A 27511-nucleotide genomic window follows, 5' to 3' on the forward strand; every position below is an offset into this window, starting at 1 on the left:
ATAGCACACAAGGCTACACCAAGAGAAGCTGCTCATACAAAAAGGCTGATGATGTTGCAGTTACTCTTACTGAAGCAGCAGCAACTGCTCTTGCTAAGAAAAAAGGTAAAGGATCTAATGTTGTTACAATTGATCAGGGTAGAGATAGTGCCTCTAATCAAGTGACTCCTTCGGAGACTCTTATTGATAGTGCTAAAAATGTTGTTACTAATGATGCTCCTAAAGATGTTGCCACTTCTTCAGAGATTGTGCTAACCCAACCACTTGACTCACAACTAGAAGATGGAGATAAAGTGATTTCACCCTAACTTAATTTCATTTGTAGATTTAAATTATATTTATGATTATATACTTGCTATAATTATGTCACTAACTTAATTATATTTGTGGCATGGTAAAATAGATGATCCCAATAGGGAGACCCAACAAACTGCTAACTAAAAGAAAATTTTCTCCGGCTTCAAGCTCAACAAGTCTTGATCTAATGTAGGAAGTAAGTTCTGGAACATCTTTAAGGATGATTGTATATATGAAATTTGTCCCCACATTCGAACTGAAACCACGGTTCAAGTCTCCTAAAAAGAAATGATGGATAATTAGATTAATAATATGCCTTAGTATTATGTTGATTTTTCCTTTTTTTTATGTGACTGGAGCTTGGTTATCTTATTTTGTGACTTGGTTATTAATGCATTTTTGGGTTGTGTTTTGTTCATACACTTGCTAAGTGTATGTTGTTTAGTTTGTTTTGATTGGTTTATGACAAACGACGCCCCTGGATATTGGCTATGCTAAGCATGACTTATTTTAAACACATATATGTAGTGACAAGTTTAAAACTTATAAAAAGTTCTAGTAGACTTATTTGTTAAGAATTACATAACAGCTACAGTATCCTAATTATAAGAAAGATGCTTCAACAACATATTTGTTTTTATATTGACTTGTTTCATACTACTAATTTATACAAACAACTACATATTTCTTATCACATCTTACCCACATTTATTCCATAAACAATAATCAAAGACAAACAAACAAATCATCACACTTAAAAAATTTATCCACAGTTTCAAACACCTAATCTCAGATTCTATTGTGCTAACTATCCATGCTAAACTCATCTTCTAATTATCATTATTATTAGCAGGAATTTGTCTTCCCACTATACTGCCTTCTTCCTCACCATTTACTCACACAAAGAAACTACACCATATCCTCTCCGCTGTCTGCCATTTCAACAACAACAAAGAAACAAAATATTATAAGAATACCCAAGAGGAATTGCAGTCCAGTAACATATTGAAGAAGACAATATAGAATGGAAAAATTATACAGCAAAGAATCTATGTTCTCTCAAGATTCGCATATGTCCCAGACTACCAAAGCATAAAATACATTCCACAGCTGCACCAATCTGGAATCTTCCCCAATCTATCACGATTAGGATTTCTGACAGAGACGCCATGAGAATGCGACCTCGCAGAGATCGCAGAAGCTTGGCTACTTGAACCCATCATCTTCCCAACAAGATCGAAGATGGGGTTGCAATTTAGGGTTTTAAGCTTATTTTCGGGGGATTTATTTGGGTCATTTTAACCTTTGCCACATCATGTATCCATCATCGTTCTATTATGGCAATTTGAAACTTAGGTGACAACACAGCTTGGTAACTTAACGTGTCACATCAGCACTCCTTTAACAGAGATCACTGCAGAGGCAAACGTGAGTCACGATTCAATATTTGGGGTCTCAATTGGGTAACTTAGAATTTCGAAATTGAAATTGAGATCGACGTGAAATTTCAGGGGCCAAAATGAGTTTTAACTCATATATATAGAAAAAAATATTATTTTTAAATAACAAGTATGAAAATTAATTATTTTTATTTGTGCAACATACTTAACACCAATCAAATATAAAAATATACACATTAAATATTTTTTTAAGTTTTAAATAACGAAGGTTAAAATTAATTATTAATAAAAAATTAAACTCAAAATTAATTATTAATAAAAAATTAAACTCTTTCACATAAAAATAATAACAAAAAAGATTATTATTTGATTTTTTTATCTATGGAGACTCTAATCTTCTTAGCTGATGGAGATTTTTGTCCTTTACGACTTTTTTGTAAATCTAGTTTGATTCTATAAATTTTTTTGTGTCATAATCTATAATATCAAGATAAAATTGGCATAATTTTAAAAATTTATATTCCCGTAATATTATTATCGAGCAAAAATATTAGTTTATATATAATTTTGACACAAATAAAAAATATACAACAACAACAACAACAATAAAGCCTTGTCCCACTATGTGGGGTCGGCTACATGAATCAAACGACGCCATTGTGCTCTGTCATGTATCATGTCTACAAAGAGACCATTTACATGTAGATCTTGTTTGACCACCTCATGGATGGTCTTCTTAGGTCTTCCTCTGCCTTTAGCCCTTTGTCCATCTTCCATCTCATCCACCCTCTTGACTGGATGTTCTATCGGTCTTCTTCTCACATGTCCAAACCACCTGAGACGCGATTCAACCATCTTTTCCACAATGGGTGCTACTCCAACTCTCTCCCTTATATCTTCATTCTTTATTTTATCCAATCGCGTATGACCACTCATCCATCTCAACATCTTCATCTCTGCCACACTTAGCTTATGTTCGTGCTCCCCTTTAGCCGCCCAACACTCCGTACCATACAGCATAGCTGGTCTTATAGCGGTGCGATAGAATTTACCTTTAAGTTTTAAAGGCACTTTTTTGTCGCATATAAAACCAGATGCACTCCGCCATTTTGACCAACCTGCTTGGATCCTATGATTTACATCCTATTCAATCTCTCCATTATCCTGTATGATGCACCCAAGATACTTAAAAGTTTTAACTTTTTCTAGGATGTTTTCTCCAAACTTCACCTCTATATTGGGATTTTCCCTTCTCAGACTGAACTTACATTCCATATATTCCGTCTTGCTACGGCTTATGCGCAGACCATACACTTCTAAAGCTTATCTCCATAACTCCAACTTCTTATTTAGGTCTTCCATTGTCTCTCCCATAAGGACGATATCATCGGCAAAAAGCATGCACCATGGCACAGGCTCTTGGATGTGCTCTGTGAGTATTTCCAGGACTAATGTGAAAAGGTATGGGCTTAAGGATGATCCCTGGTGTAATCCTATACCAATAGGGAATTCTTCCGTCACACCACCTTGAGTCTTCACACTAGTTGTGGCCCCATCATACATGTCTTTAATTGCCCGAATATATGCGATCCTTACTCTCCTCTTTTCTAAAACCTTCCATAAGACCTCATTTGGTACCCTATCATACGCTTTTTCCAAATCAATAAACACCATATGTAGGTCCCTTTTACTACTACGATACCTCTCCATCATCCTTCTTAATAGGTATATCGCTTCAGTGGTAGATCTTCCTGGCATAAATCCAAATTGATTCTCTGTTACTTGTGTCTCTTTTCTCAACCTCCATTCTATCACCCTTTCCCATAACTTCATAGTATGACTCATAAGCTTAATTCCTCTATAGTTTCCGCAACTTTGTATATCCCCCTTATTCTTGTAGATAGGTACCAAGGTGCTCTTTCTCCACTCATCAGGCATCTTCTTTGACCTTAAAATCTCATTAAAAAGCTTGGTTAACCAGTTGATGCCTTTTTCTCCAAGACCTTTCCAAACCTCAATCGGGATATTATCAATTCCTACTGTCCTGCCATTTTTTATCTGCTTTAAAGCCTCTTTTACCTCGAAGTCTCGAATCCTTCGATAGTAGTCAAAGTTTTGATCTTCTTCCCTTGTGCATAATCGACCAAGGCTCGGAAGAGTCTTCTGTCCCTCATTAAATAACTCGTAGAAGTAACTCTTCCACCTTTCATTAATCTTCTCCTCTTGAGCCAACACCTCTCCATCCTTATCCTTTATGCACTTAGCCTGATCCAAATCTCTCGTTCTTCTTTCCCGACTCTTTGCGATTCTATATATACCTTTTTCTCATTCTTTCGTGCCCAAAGACTGGTAGAGACCCTCATATGCTCTTGTTTTTGCTTCACTTACAGCCACTTTTGTCTCTTTCTTAGCCGCCTTATATTTTTCCCAATTATCTGCATTGGGGCATAAAGACCACTCTTTAAAGCATTCCCTTTTTATTTTTATCTTTTCTTGTATACTCGCATTCCACCACCAGGACTCCTTGTCTCTTGGTCCTATTCCTTTAGATTCACCAAAATTTTCTTTTGCTGTTCTTCTAATAACTTCTGTCATCTCTTCCGCGCTTCCATTCCCATCCCACTTTGCCTATTCTCCTACCCGTCTTAGGAAGTTTCTTTGTTCCTCACCTTTCATCCGCCACCACCTCGTCCTTGGGTTCTTCGTATAATGTCTTTTCCTCAACTTTTGCTTAACGCGAAAATCCATGACGAGCACCCTATGTTGTGTTGTCAAACTCTCTCCCGGAATAATTTTGCAGTTAATGCAAAATTTCCGCTCGACTCTCCTCAACAAGAAGAAGTCGATTTGAGAGCTTGTCATGCCACTCTTATAGGTTATAAAATGTTCGTCTCTCTTTTTAAAATATGTATTTGCGATGAGAAGATCAAAGGTTGAAGAAAAGTCCAAAATAGTTTTACCCTCGGCATTGATCACCCCGAAACTATGGCCTCCGTGAATACTCCCATATCCAGTCACTTCTCTCCCAACATGGCCATTTAAATCTCCTCCTAAGAAAATCTTATCTCCCAAAGGTATGCTTTGAACCAAACTCTCTAGATCCTCCCAAAACCTTATCTTGTGTTGTTCGTCCGAACCCACTTGCGGTGCATATGCGCTAATCACATGGAAACCACCTCCCTCCACCACAAGTTTAATAGAGATGATCCGATCTCCCACCCTCTTGACATCCACTACGTCCTTCTTCCACTGCTTATCCACAATTATTCCAACCCCATTCCTATTCTTCACCTTTCCTGTATACCAAAGTTTGAAACCAGAAGTATCTAACTCCCTAGCCTTTGCACCAACCCATTTTGTTTCTTGTAGGTACATAATGTTAATCTTCCTCCTTGTCATGGTGTCCACCACCTCCATGGACTTTCCTGTTAGAGTGCCTATGTTCCATGTCCAAAATCTCAACCTTCTGTCACTTCGACCTTTACCTTTTACTTTGTGAACTAGCTTATTTACCCTCGTCCGTTCACGAAAACGCGAGAACCCTTACTCATTTAACACTACATCTGGGCACCGATGCAGCGGCTCTTGCTTTGACACCGTACTCGAGCCATACGGCGCGTTGCTTCCGGGCAACGACCTAGCTTTAGCGCAATAATGTCTTTAATTCATGTCATGGGAGTTCGGCTATATTTTTATGTTGGTTGCCGAAGACTTAACACAACCCTCCTCCTTTATCCGGGCTTGGAACCGGCTATGTACCGCAAGTGTAACATAGGCGGAGTTACACAAATAAAAAATATCATAGACAAAATTAAAATATTATAAATATTTTTAAAAAATTACAAATATTAATAAAAATTTATCTTTTTCTTTACCAACGTGGTGAAACGATACACTTAAGTTTTGATCTATACGATTTATTATTATTATTTTTATTTATTTAATAAAAAATGATTCTTTAAATTTTACTATAACCCTATATAACAGATCTAGATTTCAAAGCATACTTTCTCCCCTAAATAAAATTGTTAATTGCACCTTGAGGAATGGAAATTGGAAAGGGAAAGGATGTTGCATTTGGTAAATATGACACAGTACGTTTGGGGTCATAGTGTAAGAACAAAATATTTCACCAACAACAGTTAAAAAGATAAGATGGACCCCGCAAAACTCTCCTTTTTATTTATTTTTTTTATTTTTTTAAAAGATATGACCAAAAACAAAAAACAGAAAAATAGAAAATTGAAAACCCTCGCTAAGCCCCTGTCTCTGGTTTCCGTACTCATCCGCCACACCCCTGTTCTAAAAACTGGACCGGATGGACAAATAAAAGAAGAGAGTTGACCCAACAATAAGATTTCCAATCGAAAAAGAGAATAAAAATAGAATAAAATTAAAAATATATTACAATAGAATTAAACAAAATTTATATTATTTTCATTGCAATCTTTCAAAAAAGTAAATCAAACGATTTTCTTTTTATTCTTTTTTTACTTTTCTTTCAACTTAAATGAAAAGAAATTTTTATCTAGAAAAGACTTTTTTAATCAAAAAAATAAAATTTATTTTGATTGGTCGGACTGGTTTAACGGTGAACTGACAGTATTAACAGTCTGATCAGACATATAAAACTGACAAAGTGACAATATAAAAATCTGGCAAAAAATAGTTGAACCGAAAAAAACCGGACGGTCAGACCGAACCGGAACCCGACCGATTTACACAAAAAGGGAAGCTCCTTCGTTTCTTTCTCCCGTTCTCCCTTTCTTTCTTTCAGTCAGAGAAATCACACAAACCCAACCACAAAACCCTAGCACTGTAAGCCTACACCACCGCCACAAGGAGGGGCATACTGCCGCCGTCCGTCTTACTCAAAATTCGCCATCCGTCATCTAGCTTCCCTCGTCCTTCAAGTCTTCAACCCCTGTTCGCTGTCACCGATCGCGGTTGCTTCCTCGAGCTCGGCGTCCGTCGTCTGTCTGCTCAGCCGCGCTTCCGTCGCCGTTTGTTTGCCGTTCACGTTCGCGTCTTCGTTCGCGTTCTTCGCCGTTCGCGTTCGCTCGGCGTTCACCGTTCGCGTTCACTCGTTGTTCACCGTTCGAGTTCGCGTTCGTCTGGAAGCCACGTTGCTCTGCTTCAAACTCTGCGACCAACCCGCGTGCTCCACTCAGCCGTCGAACTGCTCTCTGTTGTCCCCGCCGTGAGTTCCCTAAACCCGCAACCAGACAATACACTCACACAACAGACAACACCAATACTCTTCTTCAAACTCTGCAACTTCTGATTTCTACTACAATAAGTAATTATTTGATTTGGTAGTGGTTTGGATTTTTTCATAGACCAAATTAAAGTTACAGTAGTTTTGTTCTCTTCTCTATCACATTGAAATTAAGCTTTGGAATTTCTTATTTCGTTTTAATTTTACCGCACTCAACATGTTTGATGAAATGCTTTAACCATATTTCTGATTGGTTTTATAATTTCTAGCTTTTATAATTTCTCTCCGTCAAACTTAGTGGTCTGAACTCTGAAATTTCAAATTATTCAAATATGCAATTTTTGAAATTAGGGATTTGTGAATCTGAACTCTGAAGTTAGTGATTGATTTCTGATATGTTACTGATTCTGTTCTAATATGTGTTTTTGTTACTGATTTTTTTCCTGAAATTAAGTAATGGATTTGTTACTGATTTTGTTCTATGGTCTTATGGATGATTATTGGATTTCTAGCCGTTCTGTTGCTGTTTTTAATTTGGATTATGATCTATTGATTTTAGTTATGGATGAAAATATTAATCAAGAAGCAGCTGCTGATAATGCCGGTTTGAGTAATAATTCGTCTGCCAATCCTCCTAATTCAAATGATTCTGCTAATCCTAATCTATCTAGTTCGAATAATAGTCAGTCACAAGGTTCTTCTAATTTATGGATTTTGATGATTGATAAATCTTCATGTTGGTTTTTAATTTATAGATATTTCTTTTTACTATCTAACTTGAGACTGTATTTTGATAAGATCATATGGATTTGATTGATGACACTTTGTTGTTGAATGCCAATTTTTGTTGTTGAATGCCCTGTTTGTTGCTGAATGATAATTTTTGTTGCTGAATGCTGAATGCTGTTGGTAATGGAGTTTTTGCTGCTGAATGTCCTGCTGTTTTTATTTCTTTTTGTTGCTGCTGAATGTTGGTGGCAGAATTTAGATATAGTCATGTTGATAATTTTTTTATTTTTCAATGTGCTGTGGCTAGTCTTTAATTTCATATATGGTTATGGATGCTTCTTTGTTTTGTAGTTGCTGGTTTTGCTTTGATTTGTAGTTGCTGGCTCTTAATTATTGCTGGTTTTGCTGGCTTTGTTTGTTGCTGAATGTTGGTGGCAGAATTTAGATATAGTCATGTTGATAATTTTTTTATTTTTCATTGTGCTGTGGCTGGTTTTTAATTGTTTTAATTAATAAAACTTTTATTAATTTCAGTTATGGATAATGGTATTAATCCAATAGAGATTAATAAAACTTTTATTAATTTCGTATGATGCTGTTAATCCTAATCCACCGAAGCAAATTTGCAACAAGTTCTTGCGGATTTTGATAATTGATAAATCATGATGTTGGGATTTAATATTTAGATATGTTTTTTTATTATTTAATTTTTGAGTTTATATTTTGATAATATCATATGGATTAGGTTAATGATATTTTATGTAGTGTTTTAAATTTCGAAGATATTTTAAAATTTATATTAAACTATAATTATATTTTAGGATGTTTATTTATAATTTATTTATTATTTTATTCTAAAACGGTATTTTCGGTTGAACTACCTGTTGGACCAGTGAACCAGTGACTAAAACGGTTCGATGACCGGTCCGGTTCTCAGAACCAGTCTCTCAAGCATAGAGAACGCTGCAAACTATGATGCAAATCAAAAGTAAGTTCTCTCCTTTTTTCTTCTCCGTACGATGCAATCGATCTCTCTATTGTTCTCCATAATAACGACTTCATTGACTCGTGGTTTCAGAGAAGCGCCTCATCTTGCTGCGTTGTTGAAAGAAATGAAGGAAGGACTCGACACCGTGAATCGCAAAATCCAATCCTTAACTGCCAAGGTTCCATTCATATGGAATATTCACTCCATTAATTTTGCTCAAAAATATATACTGAATTTTATTTCATAGCACTTAGTTTACTATCCAAAGTAACTTGCTATCAAAGACACACAACACATGATACACGTCATTAGTAGTCAATATTGATAGTTTTGACTTATATAAATGCTTGACTTTTGTATAAATCTTGAAAATATAAACACATATATCCGGTGTTTCAGTGTTTGTGTGTTGTTATTGTATAATTTCAGTATGTCCGCGTATCCAAGTCGGTGTTGTTACCGGTGTTTCATGGGTAATTTGATGATACTATACTTTGTTGGTAGCGAGTACTCTTTAATAGCATTTAGTAGATATGTTAATGGGAAAAACAAGTAATTTGATGTACAACTTTAATTCTTCTGTTTTCACCATGTTTGGATATGTATCAGGTGAAAGAGGATCAATATCCTACAGCAGATGGGTTCAGTTATCTTGAAGCTAAAAATTTGCTGCTTTTGAACTATTGCCAATCCCTTGTTTACTACTTGTTGCGCAAGGCGAAGGGGTTTTCATTAGAAGAACATCCAGTTGTTAGAAGCATTGTAGAGATAAGATTATTTTTAGAAAAGGTCTGGTTTTATATTATCTCTTTCTCCTTTGTATATTTAATATTGTAATGCTTGCATTTTAGGAGTTTGACATCTTTGTTTCTGTTGCAGATTCGGCCAATTGACAAAAAACAACAATACCAAATTCAGAAACTCATGAAAGTTGGTGAAAATGCCACTAGAAGTGAGATTCCAAGTGAGAAGGAGGGGGTTGCGTCTGATAAGGCTGAGGATGTGTCAAAGTATCGCCCGAATCCTGACATGCTTGTTAGCAAATCGGATTTAGCAGCTCAGGTGAGCGGGTAAAATTGTTGATTTGATATGCTGAAGGATGACAATATGATGCCAACTTCTTCCATTTTTTTCCCTAATAACTTGATTCTTGAATGCAGGATGGTGATGATGTATATCGTCCTCCGAGATTTGCCCCTGCTTCCATGGAGCTAGAGAGAACTTCAAAGCAAGAAAGGAATGCCTTGAGAAGGGAAAAAGAGATTTTGAAACAAGCTAAGCAAAGTCATTTTATCAGGGAATTGATGGATGATATGGATGAAAGACCTGAGGAGGTGATCCCATGTTGTGATGGTTTTCCCTTGTTATTGATCGTAATGAATTAATGAGTTACATAGTGATTTTTTCTTTGCGGGCTGCTTACTTTCACAGGTAAGAGAATTTGAGGGAAATAGTAAAGAAGTTGATAGATATATTGCCAAGATGGATGAGCGTGCTCAGCAAGAGGAAGAGTTGTTCACTCGTGTTCCTCTAACAAGACAGGAGAGGAAGAGAGAGAAATACTTGAAGAAATCAAGAAATGGGTATGATGAATGTTAGGATTAGGAATGCTTGCCAGATTTTTCTGCTGTCTTCATTGAATGTTTATGCATGCGTTTTCATTTATGTACATGTTTTTTCCCTACTTAGAATCTGTTTCTATTCTGTACCAGGATGCAAGGTCTTACAGAAAGTTTCTTTGATGAAATTAAGTCATTGCCCTTTGAAAATAAAGGTGGTGAGGATATAATGGGCTCCAGTAAGGGAGGCAGCAGAAATGGGAAGCTAAAGAAGCGAAAGGCATGTACTTTTAATACTTTGAAATTGTTTTTCAAACTTTATAAAACTAATAACATGTAGAATTTTATTTCAGTTGAACTCCGGTGGTTGTAGTTCATCTATGCAATTTCATCACAGTCCCAGTTATATTTGACATTCACTTGGGTTGCGTTTGAAAGAGAAACAAAGACTAAATGACAGAGACTGAGAGATAGAGACTAAATTAAGTATCTATATTGTGTTTGGTGTAAAATGTACTGAATTGAGTTATATCTTAGTATCATATTTGGTTTAAGATAAATATGTACATTGAAGTGTAGATTTGGAATTTGAAAAGTTAAATGAGAGTATTTTTGGAAAGAAATGTTAAAAAAGTTTCAGTTTTCGTTTGTAAAAATTTTAGTTCCCTGTGTCTTCACTTTTTTGAGATACTAAAGGGATTGAAATTTTGTGTCCTAGGACTGAAAATCACCAAACACAATATTCAGTCCCAGTCCCAGGAAACAAACGTAGCCTTGCAGTATATATTACCTCAATCCCCGCCTTTTTCCATTTATCTACTATGTCAGATTTGGTGGAGTTATCCCAATTGCAATTTAATATGTTAAATTTTAGTATTGTGCTGTTACTATCTGACTAACAATTTTATGCTTCCTTGCAGAGGAGACATTGAATAAACAACGAAAGGCACACGTCCTAAACAAAACTGCTATCTGGGAATCGGAAAAAGTAATTCTAGTTTTCAACCTAAAGGAATCTATGGCGGAAAGAGCTGGTCTTGGAGAATTTTTCTTCTTTAGTTTGATCATTTTGTTTCAGATGAGGTGTGTTCAAAGTGGGTTAGATTTTAGTATTCCGTACTCCTTTTTTTTTTCTTTTTTACTAAATATAGGGAGATTCGAACCCACGACTTCTTAGGTGAGTATGAAGAGATTATGCCATTTGAGTTGTAATTCTTATCATCATCATCATCATCTTTATCTAAATTGAAAGGTCTAAATTGAAAGGTAGGATTGGATATTTAGTTTATCGCGAGAGTCAATAGACTGTAACAGAAATGAAATGGGTGTTTCTTTTACTTTTTATTTTTTTTTTTGCTATTATTGATTTGCGACCAAATTTGGAACTTAGCATGAATTTGACTGTGGACCTACCGCGCATTATATTTCCAGGACTGGTGGAGTATTCTATGCTTTTAGACATCATATGTGATCCCTGACCAAAAAAATAAAAAAGACATCATATGTGATGTTTTGCCATTTACATTAGGTCATGGGCTAACATGGGGTCACCGCTTTGTTTAGCATCGAACTGACATAACAAAATGGATTATTAAACCCTCAAATTAAGAGTTTTACAAAGTTTAGGTTTTTAAAGCAAACTTGTGAGTAAATTCAACGAATTTATTAATTTATTAATTGAGTTATATAATTCAAGCTTATTTAAATTCGACTAGTTCAAGTGAATTTGCGACTAAACTTTTAACGAATTTATTAGTTCAAATTTATAATATAATAAATTCCACTTATTTTAAGTGAATTTTGATAACTTTATTTGTCATATTAAAAGTCTACTAAGGAAAGATATTGTATATAAATTGATCATCCTTGATCTCAAATATAAAGTTACAGGAAAAAAAGGGTTAAAAGTATCTATTAGTTACATGACGACACAAACACATATATATATTACGTTGTTACTTCGTAGTTGTTTATACTTTATACTAATGGCACATGTTAAGTATGGAAGACATGAACAAAAGAGAAAATGATAATGCAAAAAAAAAAAAAGCAGAAAATGATCTTTTTCATTTTACAGAACAAACACAAGTATACGGAGGCTTTTAATCATGAATGCACTTTGTAAAAGAACATGCCCAACGATAATTTTATGGTCAGGAATCCAACTTCATACACTGAAAAGAAACACAAAAATTAATATTTTTGTTTTTATTTAGTGATAATTTAAATATAAGATATAATAAATAATAAAAAATATAATTTACTTTATTTTTTCTTTCACATCAAATTAAAAAAAAAATAGAATGGTAAAAAGTGTTATTATCAAAAAATTAAGTGACAATACAAGAGAAAAAAAATTGTTTCCGTCCAATGCCTCTGTGTAAAATATATTAACACAATATTTCTGTTCATATTTTATTTACTAAGTACGATTGTGCTTCTATATTCATGTCTCAATATTCTCTGCTTGTGAACAAAGCAACCATAGTGACAGACTTAGAAGGGAAAATAACACAAAAAGAACCCACACCACCCAAAACACTTTTCTTTTCTGTTAAATGTATACTTCCGGAGCTTATGTGGCATATGTAACTTAACTATTCAACAAAAGACTACAATGAAAAAATGATCCAATCGCTTAGACAAAGACAGTGAAGAGAAATAGAAATTGAACTGATCTTACCTCACACTAATCAGAATCCAAAAAATAATACTAGTAAAAAATACTGTACATGAGTACACGTAGAATTGGACAAAGTCAATAAATACATTTCACCAAGATAGATTGCCTCAAGACTGATAGTTGAGTGAGTAGATAGGCTGCTTGGTAGTTTGGGAGTTACTTCTCAGTAATGGTTTTGTGGAACGGATGTGCTTCAATCAGATTTAGTACTATTCTTGGCAGCTCTGGTTGTGTTATACAGATAAAGACCAGATACAAGGATGGCGCAGCCAACTACAAAAACTGGGCTCAGGCTTGTTCCCTCGGGAAGATAAGGCAACGGAAGGGAAAGAATGATGACGGAAATCGGCACTGCAAATCATAACCAAACATGAGCTGAATATGTTCAAAAAAGAAATCAAGATGTCCACAAGACAGGCAACAAATTTTATTGGAATGTTATGCAATGCTAAAGTAACTAATTAGTAGAATTCAGAGAGGGAAAGAGAGCATCTACCTGATAACATTACCATAAGAGAAGCAACAACTGCAGAGGAGGTTTTTACCACGTTAAGCAACGATATATTGAATGCCAAGTTGGTAACTATATAAAGCAGGGGAAGCCAGGGAGCACCGTCACAGCCTAAGACATGATGAACGGAAGTGGCCAAATTACAACTTGGGACAAGAAAGTTTCGAACAAATTATTAACGGGAAAGAAGAGCTTATAGATTCTCATTTTGATTGATTGGATGTAATGAAAGTCATGAGACTTTGTTGCCACCAAGCTCTCTTTTTTTTATCTAGATTGGGCATATTTAAGAAATTCTGATCTGAAACATCTAAAATTATGATTCCACCATATAGGGTAGGTTATAAAATTATGATATGAAACCTGGTGAACCACATTGCAGTTGGAGATCCTAACATCAGAATCCCATGTTTTCGGTGAGATTTAAGTCACATAACGTGAAATTGGAATGTAGACGATAATACGAATGCACACTAAAAAATGCCATGCTCATAATACATAATCTGATAGTGTTCTAAAAGCTAGATGATGGGCAAGGCATGTACATCAATTCCGGTCAATGTATTAGAGCTTACTTGATTTATGAGTTCCAAGGTTCAGAAAGCAACCAGCTCCACTTTTAAGATACGAAGGAAGTTGAACGAATGGTATGCCTTTCAAGTTAGAAAGTAAAGGTAGAAAAAGAAGTACAAACAGAGCCTACAATATATACCAGAATCCAATCATAAATATACCTCAATTTCTAGGTAATAAACATAAAAAGTCCAAAAGTAAACTTGAAATGCCAATAAAATAGTGTTATGGACTCAAACTCAATGCACACTGAAAACTTAATAGATTTTTCGTGCAAGATATTAAATTCTCATTTGTGATCCATAAGATAGTGAAATCAAACATTGAGTATAAGCCATATAATTTTTCATCATGAAATTTCAGATAACCTTACCTCATGGTGTAACTATTGAAATTATAGGGGATGAATTGAAAAGAAGCAATAGAATATTAAACTAATGGTCCTATTCACATTAATATTTTATTTTGAGTGCAACTAGGGAAAGCATATGGTCCAATAAACCAAAAATAGTAATGAAAACTACAAGTTATTTTGGTATTCTAAAAGCGAAATGTATGGATTTTGGAAGGCACGGTAGGTAACTGCAATTCATATTGCATTTAAATCATCTCTAGTACTACAGCAAGTCATACCTGAAAGCCAGATCCAAAAGAATTGACCACAAATATATCTAGTGACTTCTGCTGCAGGTGAACAAGTCATACGTCAAATCATGCCCATACATGAAATGCCAACTGAAGACAAGGTCAACTGGTCTTAAAATTGCATCTCACCCCGCCCCCCAAAACCCAAATAATAATAATAATAATAATAATAATAATAATTACCTTCAATTGAATGGCATTATCAACGAAAACAGACTCCTGTCAACACATGAAATGAAAAGATTATTACAAGTTAGCCGGAAAAAAAAACACACACACACACTACTTATGAGTGAACCTTGATTACTGAAGCCGCAGCTTGAAAAGCACTGGAAACAATCATCAATGCTGGCCAAAAGAACTCAACTTCAGAGAGCATCTGACCCGTGTTTGAGCCACTGCAATTAGGGGAGACAAAAGATCAGATGGAGCCCACTTCATTTGAAGTGAAAGCAGAATTACACATCAGAGTCTAGGCACTAACTGCACAAGATTTGTATCCCAATAACCAGAATCCAAAGACAACAATTATTGCAGCTATTAACTGAAAAGCATACACAAACTGATCTCAAGTAATTCATTAATTTTTTAAACTGGGAAGGGGATCAGAAACCTCTGATATTTTGAGAAGAATATCATTCGTGAAAGCTCATTCACTAATCAATTATGCAAGATCTGAAATTTGAAGAAGACAATTTCTGATGTGCCCAAATGAAAACAAGCCATTCCCACATGAACTATTAATAACAAATATACATAAACTCATTTGACCTAGATGCTGAACTCAGACACAAGAAAATGAATATGGAGTGTACTGATCAGAAAATTGTATTTGTCCACATATACAAGTCAAAATACCTTGTAATAGACACCACAACTCCACTAGCTACAAGTAAACATCCAACCAATTGGTTGATTGAGTACCTTCTCCCCAAGAGAAGAACAGAAATCATTAGCTGCCAAACTAAAAAAGTCTGGAAAAAAAGAGAAATAGATCATAAGCATGCTTTGTTTTTTTAAATTTTAAATGCATACAATAGATAAGTAGTTTTTTTTCCCCAAGAAAGTGTAAAAGTGATAAGATTTCACTACTATTACCCCCCCCCCCCCCACAACCCCCTCCTCCCTTTCTCTCCCAACAAGATGCAGACAATATAGAAAAAATAAAATTGGATGAATGATAAAAAGCAATAAGAAATGAACAATATCCCATCCATTTAAATACTCAAATGACATGAATGAAAAAATATTGAAAGGAGATGCATATCAAATATTGCCTGGCCATCAGGAACAATTCAAAATTGTTTGCCATAATATTATCTCAAACATTCTAGCTATGGTATTTCAGCAATATTCTTTCCATTAGATTATTTTCAAAGAAGACAGGACAAACATGCTAATGGTCAAATCCAAGAATATTTTCAAGACATGCTGCACTATGTTTTATAATAACAGCCTCCCAGTCACTGAGAGTGATTGCTACTGTGCTACATGCTACAGTTGCTACTGTTATGCAGACTTATGATGATAAAATGGTTTAGGTATAATGCCATCAAAGTGAGACACAGAACAGAATAAATAAAAATGTGAGGTGCTAGTTGTGTAAAGTATTTTCGAATACGGAAGAAAGAGTACGAAAAATAACACCATTTCTTATTAGGAAGAAGCTAAAGCGCATTTAGGAGTATTGGTTTCTAAGATGCTACAAGTTGATCAACATCAAATTCTCTTACATAATGTCATTGCTAATGCTAAGATTTAGAAGGTTATGTAATTGATAAATGCAACTAATGGAAGCAAATTGAAAATTTCCAAAATGAGGCCCCAGAAAATGCCTGACAAATGAGAATGTCAAAATAAACTTCACAGATGTATAAAACCAAGGGCCGATGTATTCTGTCACCCTCTTTCTTTGATGACAAGAGCTAGTTAAATATTTAATACCTGACTCAATACGGGTATGACTGGTCCAGGAAGTACAGCTGCAGAACATAATCAACATTCAATACATAAATATCGAGGCAAACATGTAGGCACTAGGCAGTAAGGCTATGCTTATCGATTGTTTCATTACCAACAGCAACAAGTCACTTACTCCCTAGTCCCTAGTCCCTACTACTAAAAGTGACATAAGCATAGTTGTGCAGCTTAAATCTATTCAGCATACTATTTAGATACCCAATTAAGACAATTTAAATAGACATGTTGCCTATAATAGTTAGATATCAACAAAGCAAGCTTATCCTCAAAAAAGATACATAGTTGTGCAGCTTAAATCTATTCAGCATGCTATTTAGATACCCAATTAAGACAATTTAAACAGACATGTTGCCTATAATAGTTAGATATCAACAAAGCAAGCTTATCCTCAAAAAAGATACAAGACTGTAAAATTAAACCTGAAAAAAAATAAATAAAAAGAAGGATCAGAATGAGTACCTGCAGCAAACATTCCAGTGGCCACACCCAAAGCTTCAAGAAACCCAATGGCCAGAAAGCGAAGTTTCGGAATGGCTAGCATCTCGTCACTTACAATACCTGCCCTATATCTGATATACAATATGCTAAAATACACAACCACATACCTGCATACATGACACAGATACAACAAACCACAGTTATTCTGAAGAAATTAATTCTGATATACTACCAATCAATTGAGACTTGTTTTATATGCATGAATTTTTGACATAAAAGTAATGCTATGTCCGTTTTTATACATTATAAGAAAACACTGTTACTCCACTCTCAACTAATAACACTTCTGTTTCATGTGAATAATGATTGGATGAGGGCAAAATATTATTTCTATACCAATCATCTATCAGACACAACATTGTTTAACCCAAACGACCAAACCATTATAATATGTGTGGACACTGGACACCCACTTTATCATCAAATTTTTAGCACGGTCCCACTCCAGTTCTCAAATCCTTATAACCTTTGAATGATCAAACAACATTATATATATAACTCTAAAGAGACACAACATAAACCCCAAAAGTAAAATTAATAACGAAAACAGAATTTTGGCAGTGAAAAGTAGCAAATGAAAATGCAAAAACAGCAACAGAGGAAAGACACTAAATTGAAAGCGAGAAATAAAAGCGTTACCCAAATGTGGTGAACTGAGCAAGGAAAAAGGGGTAATCTTTCATGGGAACGAGAGCAAGCTTATAAAGCACACGATTAGCCACCGCCAATGTAACAGTTAGAGCAGCGGAACTGAACAAAACGAAATTCGTCGCACTTGATGAAGATGGTGAAGGATCATCGGTTGAGGACGAAGCTCGAATCTTGTGGCGATTGTTGTTGTTGGTGGTGGTTCTTGTTCTATTTGTGTGAGAGAATTTGAGGGGAAGCGGTTGAGAATTTGATGACATTGGTAACAGAAGTTGAAGCTTTGGTGTGTTGAGTTGTACGGATGATGAAGAAGGAGGGAAGAAGAAGAAGGAATGAAACGACGACGTTAGAGAATGCGTCATGGCGTTTTTGCGGAGAGAAATGAAATGCCAACGGTAATGGAACCGTTCTTACTTCTCTCACTTCTTGCTTTGAGCTTCGATTCCAAAAAGGAAGGAATAAATTTGGATTTTTTTTATTTATAAAATAAAAAAATTAATTATTTTTCGAAAAAGATTTTTTAGCTTTATTTTTAAGGATACAATTTTTTTTGTATTAAGAGCAGGTTTGCTGCACCCAAGCTCGCCGCACCCCCGACTTATAGAGTTTGCTGTCCCCGGCGAACTCTATGATGAGTTCGGAGATAAAAGCAGGCTTGTTTGAGATCAAGCGGCAACAATTTTTTTAATTACTTTCTTCCTCATTGTTAACAATATTGCTATGATGTCAGGAAATCCATTGTTATCCATTCATTATAATGGTGAAATAGTGTATGATGAAAAAGGTTCAATTGTCTTTAGATCAAACCAACCGATAATTACGTATATGACACCGGAAGTTAACAGTTTAACAGTTTTGAAGAATTTGATATTGCATGCCCTCGGACAGCAAGAATCTAAAAGGCAAGGTTCTGAAAATCGGACCAGACCGGCTGGTCGAACCGGTTCAACTGGGAACCGACAACGTAAGCGGTCCGATCCTCCCCTTATAACCGCTCGCAAGAAAACTGCTGGAAAATCGTCGAATCGGTCGAGAACCGATCGGTTGGACCGGACTGATAACCGGCCGGTTCAGAGAAAACGACGCCGTTTTAAAATTGTTAAAAAAAACAAACGGATCATCCACGCATGACCCAACCCCTCCCCCCTCCCCTCCCCTCCCCTCTTCAGTCTTCCCCCAATCATTCATTCATTCATGTACTGGAGAACAGAGAACTCTGATCGAAGAAACCCTAGCCGCCTAGCCTTCCATCGTCGCCGCCCAACCCAGGTCCTCAGCACCGCCGGCGTCCCAGGTCCCTAGCACCGCCGCTTCTTCCTCCTCCCCGTGTCCGGAACCCAGTAACTCGGTAGGTCCCGGCTCTTCATCTTCGCTGGCTTCTCGGCACGGACCCAGGTTAGTGGCTTCTCGTCTTCATCTTCACTGAATGTTTGGTCTTCTTCTTCAATTTTTTGGTTCTTCTTCTTCTTCACTGAACCCTAGTCTGCTTCGATCTTGGTTTCAACTGTTTCAAGTTGGTTCTGAAGGTTGGTTCTTCAATTCTTCTTTTGGTTCTGTCTTGTATTTGCTGGTTGCTAATGGTGGAAATTTTACAAATTTGCAAATTTTTATGTATGGTTCTGATTGTATGGTTCTGTATGTATAGTTCTGATGGCAGTTGCTGATAGTATTTTACTGGTTCTGATGGCAGTTGCTGATAGTATTTTACCAATTTTGATGGCAGTTGCTGATAGTGTTTTACTGGTTCTGATGACTTCTAATTTGTTTGTTGCAATATTGTTGAATGCTGTAGGCAGAATTTAGATATGGTCTTGTTTAGGATTTTTTTATTCTTCATTGTGATTAGTGACTTGTTAAGCTGCTGCTGTTGTTGTTATGCTGCTGTTTTGTTATGGCACTGTGATTGTGTGATATTTAAAAGATAGAAGAGCAAGAAAAAGGATGCCAAAATAGAGAGGGTGAGCTTTATTATTGATGATTTTGAAAGAGGAGCAGGACCAAGAAGATTCTCTTATGAAGAGATTGTCTTTGCTATTAATGATTTTTCCCCAAAAAGGAAGTTAGGCCAAGGTGGATTTGGAGCAGTGTATAGAGGCTACTTTGCTGATCTAGATTTGGTTGTTGCTGTTAAGAAGATATCAAGTGGATCAAGACAAGGGAAAAGAGAGTATGTAACTGAAGTCAAAGTCATCAGCAGGTTAAGGCATAGGAATCTTGTGCAACTCATAGGTTGGTGCCATGATCAAGGTGAGTTCCTTCTTGTTTATGAGTATATGCCAAATGGTAGTCTTCATGAAGAATGGGAACAGTGTGTTGTTCACAGAGATATCAAACCAAGCAATGTGATGTTGGATTCTAGTTTTGAATTTGGAATTTGTGATTAATGACTTGTTAAGCTGCTATTGTTGTTATGGCACTGTTGTTGTTATGCTGTTGTTTTGTAATGGTTGTTGCTGAATGCTAAAAATGGAAATCAAATCAAATGCTGGTTGTTGCTGAATGAGTAAGGTAGCTACCTACCAATGCCATATATAAATAAATTGATGAATGATGATGATGGTAGTGGAAGGAGAGTCAAAATGTATAGGTAGTTGGTGATATGTTATGCTTTCTTATTCAATGACTACTTGTTATGTTGATCCCTCAACTTGGAAACAACACTAGATCCCGATTATGGCTTGCTTAACAAGAAAAATCTATTGCTAAGAGATCTCTATTACAACAGATGAATGCAACACTACCTAAGATTAAACCGAAAAGGTCATATTGCAAGGTTCAGGTTCATGTTCAGTTAGCATAATACCATAGAATGATCAACATTTTCTAACTGAACTAGCTCAACATTCTTTTGAAATTGATAATCCTTTGTCTCCTGACATTTCTAAATTAGAATCTGAGGTGTTAAGTGATCCTATTAACCCTCAAAGTCAAAATTTAATATTTAGATTTTTTTACTATTTAACTTTTGAGTTTGTATTTTGATAAGATCATATGAATTTGGTTGATGATTTTTTGTATAGTGTTTTAAATTTAGAAGATATTTTAGGATGTTTATTTATAATTTATTTATTATTTTATTCTAAAACGGTTTTTCCGGTTGAACCACTGGTTGGACCGGTTAGACCAATAAAGCAGTGAACTAGTGACTAGAGCGGTTTGATGACCGGTCCGGTTTTCAAAACCTTGCTAAAAGGGGTGAAAAAATTTACTACAGATATCCAACCGAGTTTGATGGCAATTGTTCATACCCTGGCCTAATTACAAGACCCAGATCCAAACATTACTTAGAGGCCCGATCCGCAAGATTGGCCTTCTCCCGCAACCGACCTCCTCGTAAGAGGTCGGGCTTGACATAAGTTCCGCCAGAAAGAAGTCAGGACAAAGATTAGTTGGCAGATAATACTCATTCAAATAAGTAACTGTCACTAAAATCTCTCAACCCCCTTCTATGAGTCAAACCTTAACCTCCCTAAGATAAAGGGACGATTATCCTCCTAAAAAGACGGAACCACTCCAACGGTGGTTATGGGTTCACCACTATAAGTACACTGACATCCTTCAGGTATCTCGAAGTTCCCATACTCTCTAAAGTTGCTTAGACCCTTGCTGACTTAGGCATCAGAGTATCTTTGCAGGTACCACCCCCATTCTCTCTCATACATAAGTCGGAAGGAGGCTCCTAGGCGCGAACCCGCTCGAAGGCTTCTTCCATTAAACGATTGGGCCAATTTAACAAGTCCAGCCCATAAATCTCTGGTTACCCACTATAACATTGGCACCGTTGCCAGGGACCCGAGAGATCAACCTTCGATGGCGGACAATTCACCTGAAGATGGCCACGCCACGACTGATACAGAACAGGAAAATCTGAACATTGGAAATAATGACGCGGACATGACCCTCCACCAAGAGGCGGACGGCCAGCACAGAGAAGATACCTCTGGGTTAAAAAACCTAAAGGTAAACTCCTTCGAGGGACGTGAATCAGAGAAAGAAGGACTACCCCACGCGGCTAAACTCATGGGATTGGTCCACGGCCATCAAGGACGTCTGGAGTAGCTGGAACACGAGTTAGAGTGACAGCGAGAGGCAGAGAGGAACTTGAGGAATGAAATAGAGCGACGAAAAGAGTTAGAAGAAAAACTCTTAAAGTTAGAATCTTCCCACTGTAACAGCAATTATTTTATAAAAAGTATAATACAGTTGTGTTGTCTTTGTCTCTGTTACTAGTATATTTATTAGATAATCGTTGTGAGCGATATTTCTATTGCTTTGAATTAGGTACCGGTTGCGCGACGACGAGGACGTACGGCTTATAAGGTCGTGGCACAACCGATGGACCAATATTCATCTGTTGGAATTATACGTCTTTCTTGTTGACTTTGGTGGCCGAGGATCATCTGCAGATACTGTCGATGATAGTCTGACGAGTGGAGTTGTTAGACGAACTATCAGAAGGACCATGGTGGATCTAAATATGCCGCCTGAGGGTAGTCAGAAGGGGTCTAATGTTGAAGTTCGTAACATTGACTTAATGGACAACGGTCTTGAAAGTCATGACGGTTCTGCTATCAAAGATCCGATGATGGAGCAGTATGAAGTCAACCCCGATGATAGAGATGATGCTAACGAAGAACCACCTGAAATCCCTGATGATGGTGACGAAGAAGTGGAGATGAACTACTATGGTGACACACAAATTGCTCTGACACAGCCTGCCATTTCTCGACCATATGACCGACCGGATCATTTCACTAGGTTGAATCTCGATGCAATGACTTCGGATTGGTCGTTTACCCAAGAAGGTCCTGAAGAAGACCCAAGCAACGAGTTTGAGGTTGGACAACAATTTGGGAACAAGGAAGAAGTCATGTTGGCAGTTAAGCAGTATAGCATCAGGAGGACTGCGGAGTACAAGATAGTAGAGAGTGACCATTGGAGGTACAATGCACGATGTATCCAATTCGGACCCGGTTGTAATTGGAGCATACTTATATCATATCGTCGAAAGCAAGAAAGGTGGGAGGTTAGGAGATACACTGGTCCTCATACTTGCATGCAAACTTCCATGGGGCAAAATCATCGTAGGTTGAATTCGAAAGTGATTGCACAACACATTTTCACAATGGTTAAGGTCGATCCAACAATCAGTATCAGGGTTCTACAAGGAGGTGTAGAGAATCACTTTGGTTACAAGGCGTCGTACTAACGGGAAAGCTACGAGCATCAAACCCATCGGGCCGTACTAACGGAATACGGTGGTAGGCCCAAGAAAGCATCAAGTTGACGCATCCTCCCAAGTTGCGCTGACCATGCTCTGTGGCCCGGCACATCTGGCGGTATAGCCGTGCCAGCACAGTCGAACTCCACGACAACCGGCCACACGCATCAAGGTCTTCCAACAGGGGAAGCCACCTGATATGCACCCGAGAGTCAGATGCATCGAGGAAGAGGATACCACCTATCAACTGCATGATATCCTCTCGTATATCTCATCAAGCGCTCCTCTATGGCATCCTGCTCTAGCTCTCCACAAACCTGCTGTGGAATCAAGTGAGTTTCACAGTCCACTTCGTCTAAGACTGTTTGTCCTCTGGGCTGGGAACAACACCCAGTATCTGCTCACATAACTCCTCAATGGTCCGTCCCTGGTGGTGCTGCTCCCACCCACCTATGCATCCGGATCACTGTCAATCCTGAGTTCCAACTGATTAGGCCACGTCCTGCAGGGTGATATTCATCTCCCCGCACGGTAAATGAAATGTCTGGGACTCAGGCCTCCACCTCTCTATCAACGCCGAGGCAAGAGACCAATCATGCTCAAACTCAACCATATATGCGACGTACTCAAACCCAACTCTTCTCAGATATGGCCTAATCTGCTCCGGCGGCCATGTCATCAAATTCCGTCTGGTGCACAAGAACGAGGCGCCTACCAAACAGGAAAAAAAATTTAATACAAAAGGGTAGCGTGAATAAATACAATAGCAAGTTCACTTTTTATTCAATACAATAAAATAAAAAAAGGTTAAAAAATCATACCACTCGATCAAGCCTCCCAGTGATATGCTCAGTGTAATCCAATCTATATATCTCATGCTCATAACCCAATAACTATTGCTCCATCGAAACACAATCTAGTAAAATAAAATCACACACTAGATTATTAAAAAATAAACTAAATAAAAAATACCTTATAAACCTACCAACTTTAAACTTACCCTATTTAACTGACGTCGTCATGTTACCAATTAATTTATAACTAACTTAACCCTAAATTTTATTACTCACGTTTCTTTCTTATCTAACTTAAACTAATTGATTATTCGACTAATTACCTTCTAATTGACAATGCAATCTAATACCTCTGACTAAATTATCTAATAATATACTTTCCTATAGTTTTTAATATGTTTATAGACAACCACTAAACTAAAAGACGGTGACATAAAATAATCTACATAACATAACAACTCTTAAAAGTACGTCTAACTAACTAACATGTAAACAATAAACTTGTTATTCTAACCTACAAACGATCTATACCTAACAATTTTACCTAACATGTAAACAGTAAACCAAATAATTCTAATTAACATAAAAAATAGACTATTATTTACTAACCTAGAACTGAGAAAATCGCCCATACTAAACTTTACGGATGTCGAAAAGGCAGAAAAAAATAACAGAAAAAATTTGAAAGAGAGAATAGGAAAAGAAAGGGACAAACAAAAATGGTCCCACCAGTATATATAGTCTGCCGAATTCATCATAGAGTTCACCGGGAGGGAGGGGGGAGGGACTCTATATAAATTATAAAGTTCGCCAGGAATGCGGCGAACTTGTTCTTAATACAAAAAAAAATCATATCCTTAAAAATAAAACTGAAAAATCTTTTCTAGGAAAATAATTAATTTTTTTATTTTATAAATAAAAAAATCCTAATAAATAAGGTACTTTCACTTTTGTTTCATTTTATTTTTATAAAACTTTAAAAATTAAAAACATTAAAAATAAAAATCAAAATAAAAATAAAAACACAAATCAAATATATTTAATACTCAAATTAATCAAATAAAAAATAAAAAACTACAATAAATACGCTTCGAAAACCCACTTTTTAATTTTGATATTGAAAAAATTGATGTGTTATCTACCATTATTTAGGTTTTGATGACACAAATTGAAGACTAGCTTTTTTTAAAATTTTTAAATGTTGACCCACCGATTTGGGTTTTAAAATTTTTTTTTTAACTACAAAACTAATCTTCCGATTTGCTACACACTTGACAAAAAAATTGCACACAAAATAATAGAGTCCAATTTGTTCATCAATTAAGTTTGAGCATAAATCATAGGCTAAGTTTTCTCTCCCTCACAATACCTACCCTTCAATTTGTGTATTATTTGTTTAAAAAAAAATTAACTCCATATCAATACAATACACCCCAATAACCCATAATTCATTAAAAAAAAAGAGTCCCGAAAAACAATAGACAATTCGAAGTTTCGAACAATCTATACATCACATTATAAAATTTAGGTGGTGTTTGGTACGAGAAAATGTTTCATGTTTATATTTTTCGAAAACTATTTTTATTTTTAAATTTTTAGGTTTTAGAAAATATGTTTGTTTTGATCATTATTTTCAATATTTAAAAAATAAAAACACTGAAAATATATTTGGTTTGATTGTTTTTAATATATTAAAAATCTTTAAAATAATATTATATGAATAAATAGTCAGGCAGAATTCATAGTCATACATAAATATATTCTTCTTAAAATATCATAGTTATACATAAATTTATTTCATTTCTCTTAAATTTTAAATAGTTCTTTTGCAAGTATAAATACAATTTTTTCTTTTTAAAATAAAAAAGCTCAAAACAACAATGGAGCAAATAAGTAAAAAACAGACAAGACAACACCTATTGAAATCACATAGAAATATTTTAGATCAAATATTCCAACGTCATCTTTGGTATTGCCATCAACAATAAAAAAGATCCTCACCCTTTCACTCCTTGTAATGAAGAAGGGACATATTGGCGATTTCTTTTACACTGTTCCTTTTATTCTAAAACACCCTCCTGTTTCTTTTTAGCCAGATATTCCAAACTACGACAAAGAACAAATAAACTTTATGAAATAAAATAAATTAATATAAATAAAATCACAATATTTTAACTTAACATACGACGTATAAGTTTTGTCATACTTTTTTCGAGACATTTGCTTTATTAGATGAAATTTTTTATATAACCCTATTCGAGCTAGCAAAGTTAAAAACTTACTATATGCAATGCTTAGTGGATTATACTTTTTCTTTAGTCTAGCTACATCGAAATATTTCCCAACAATTGTAGTCAGTTTATTATTTATTTTTTCTTAAACTGCTGTCTTAAAATATTGAACATTGCAGCTACCCATTCTTCACTCGCTCATACAGTATATCGATAAAAGCTTTTGTATTTTCATTGGACTATTCTTTGCTAATTTTAGTTTCATATTTTTTCCCTCTTATGCTAATTAATCAACTACTATTAAATATGAGACGCAATAAAAAAAAAAAAGAGATATCAATAATGTTACATGTGATTGTTAGCAATAGGAGTAGAAGTAAAACAAAATCTAGCCTCTTAAAAAAACAGCACAATGCTAAAATTGGGAGAAACCAAAATCCCCAAAATGTCATTTCAAAAATAGAAATGCATAAAAAAAAGAATGTTTAAAAAAAAATTGACCAAAAGAATAGTGATAGGAGGCAGCACGAATGAAAGCAACAACCAATTAAAAAAGAGTTAAGAGAATAGAGAGAGGTACCACCAGGTGCAGTCGACTTCACATGAAATTAATAGTTAAAAGCCGTTAGATGATTTAACTGATTTGATTAAATTTTCATCTAACAACTCTCAGTTATCAACTTCACGTAAAGTCGACTAAGTCGACTGCACCTGAGTTTCCACCGTAGCAAAAATGGAAGCTGCTAAAAAAAAAAAGAGATAAATTTAGAGAAAATACGTTTTTTTTTTTGTGACGAGAATCTAAATATTTGTGACCCCACATTTTCAAGGTTTTCAAATGAAAATGGAAAAACAGAGTATCAGCGTTTCCTTGTTTTCACCTTATTTTATAAACATTTCCATAGAAACAATTTTCAAAATTAACATGTTTTCATCTCTATTTTTCATTTTGAGTGGAAATGAAAACTAAAAACGCTCAAACCAAGCACATCGTTAATATTTCTATTAGATCATTTCATTTAAAAAATAAAATAAAATTCAGATTATATTTCTACTTTTAAAAAATAAAAACCTCAAATTATTAAATTATTCTTAGTTTGACAAAAGTAATAATTTGTAATTGTCCCATAACTTAATTATCCCAAAAGTAATAAAGTCAAACATGAATTTAATTTTGATATTACTAAATAATTGCCCGCAGACATTTGAGTGTTTTCTTGTTATATTATTTGTAAATAATTAAATATGCATTTCACATGCTCCTTAACATGTCATTCAAATGAAGGAAATAGGATAGTTGATTGCCTTATGTGCATGGAAATTAGTAGACTCAAATTTGAGAGACAACATTTAAGTACTTCGTTTTATTCTTTTTATTATTACTATTATTAAGATGAATCTCCTACTTCAATTTTGAAGCAAAAGTCCAATACGTTCAACACATTAAAAGTTTAAAGACTTTCTTCGATTGGTGCGTGGCGTTCATTACAAGATCAAATGATTTTGGTAAAATAAGATGTCATAAGGGGTCAAAAC

General features: G+C 35.5%; 2 protein-coding genes across 6 annotated transcripts; one reads left to right on the forward strand and one right to left on the reverse strand.

Moving 5' to 3' along the window:
* The first annotated feature begins 6444 nt into the window (after positions 1-6444).
* On the forward strand, positions 6445-11528 carry LOC112706263 (uncharacterized). Of its 4 annotated transcripts, none has more exons than XM_072200749.1 (9): positions 6445-6996; positions 8538-8632; positions 8723-8810; positions 9242-9421; positions 9512-9694; positions 9793-9966; positions 10064-10215; positions 10345-10471; positions 11112-11528. In XM_072200749.1, the coding sequence occupies exons 2-9, from the start codon at positions 8562-8564 to the stop codon at positions 11121-11123; spliced, it is 987 nt and encodes a 328-aa protein (XP_072056850.1). In that variant the 5' UTR covers positions 6445-6996; positions 8538-8561; the 3' UTR covers positions 11124-11528. The 4 variants fall into 4 exon arrangements, with proteins under 4 accessions (XP_072056850.1, XP_072056848.1, XP_072056849.1 ...); XM_072200747.1 differs by having other exon boundaries at positions 6446-6996; positions 10545-11528; XM_072200748.1 differs by having other exon boundaries at positions 6449-6897; positions 10545-11528.
* A 1315-nt stretch (positions 11529-12843) lies between these two features.
* LOC112706264 (protein CLT2, chloroplastic) lies at positions 12844-18182 on the reverse strand. 2 transcript variants are annotated; one of them, XM_025757469.3, is made up of 10 exons: positions 17721-18182; positions 17043-17188; positions 16548-16585; positions 15462-15577; positions 14902-15001; positions 14787-14822; positions 14592-14639; positions 13961-14084; positions 13371-13496; positions 12844-13225 (listed from the first exon to the last, which is right to left on the reverse strand). In XM_025757469.3, exons 1-10 carry the CDS (start codon positions 18089-18091, stop codon positions 13068-13070), a joined length of 1263 nt encoding a protein of 420 aa, XP_025613254.1. In that variant the 5' UTR covers positions 18092-18182; the 3' UTR covers positions 12844-13067. The 2 variants fall into 2 exon arrangements, with proteins under 2 accessions (XP_025613254.1, XP_025613253.1); XM_025757468.3 differs by having other exon boundaries at positions 14592-14642.
* Between the last annotated feature and the right edge of the window lie 9329 nt (positions 18183-27511).

Source organism: Arachis hypogaea, chromosome 8 (genome assembly GCF_003086295.3).
Source record: "Arachis hypogaea cultivar Tifrunner chromosome 8, arahy.Tifrunner.gnm2.J5K5, whole genome shotgun sequence".
NCBI lineage: Eukaryota > Viridiplantae > Streptophyta > Magnoliopsida > Fabales > Fabaceae > Arachis > Arachis hypogaea.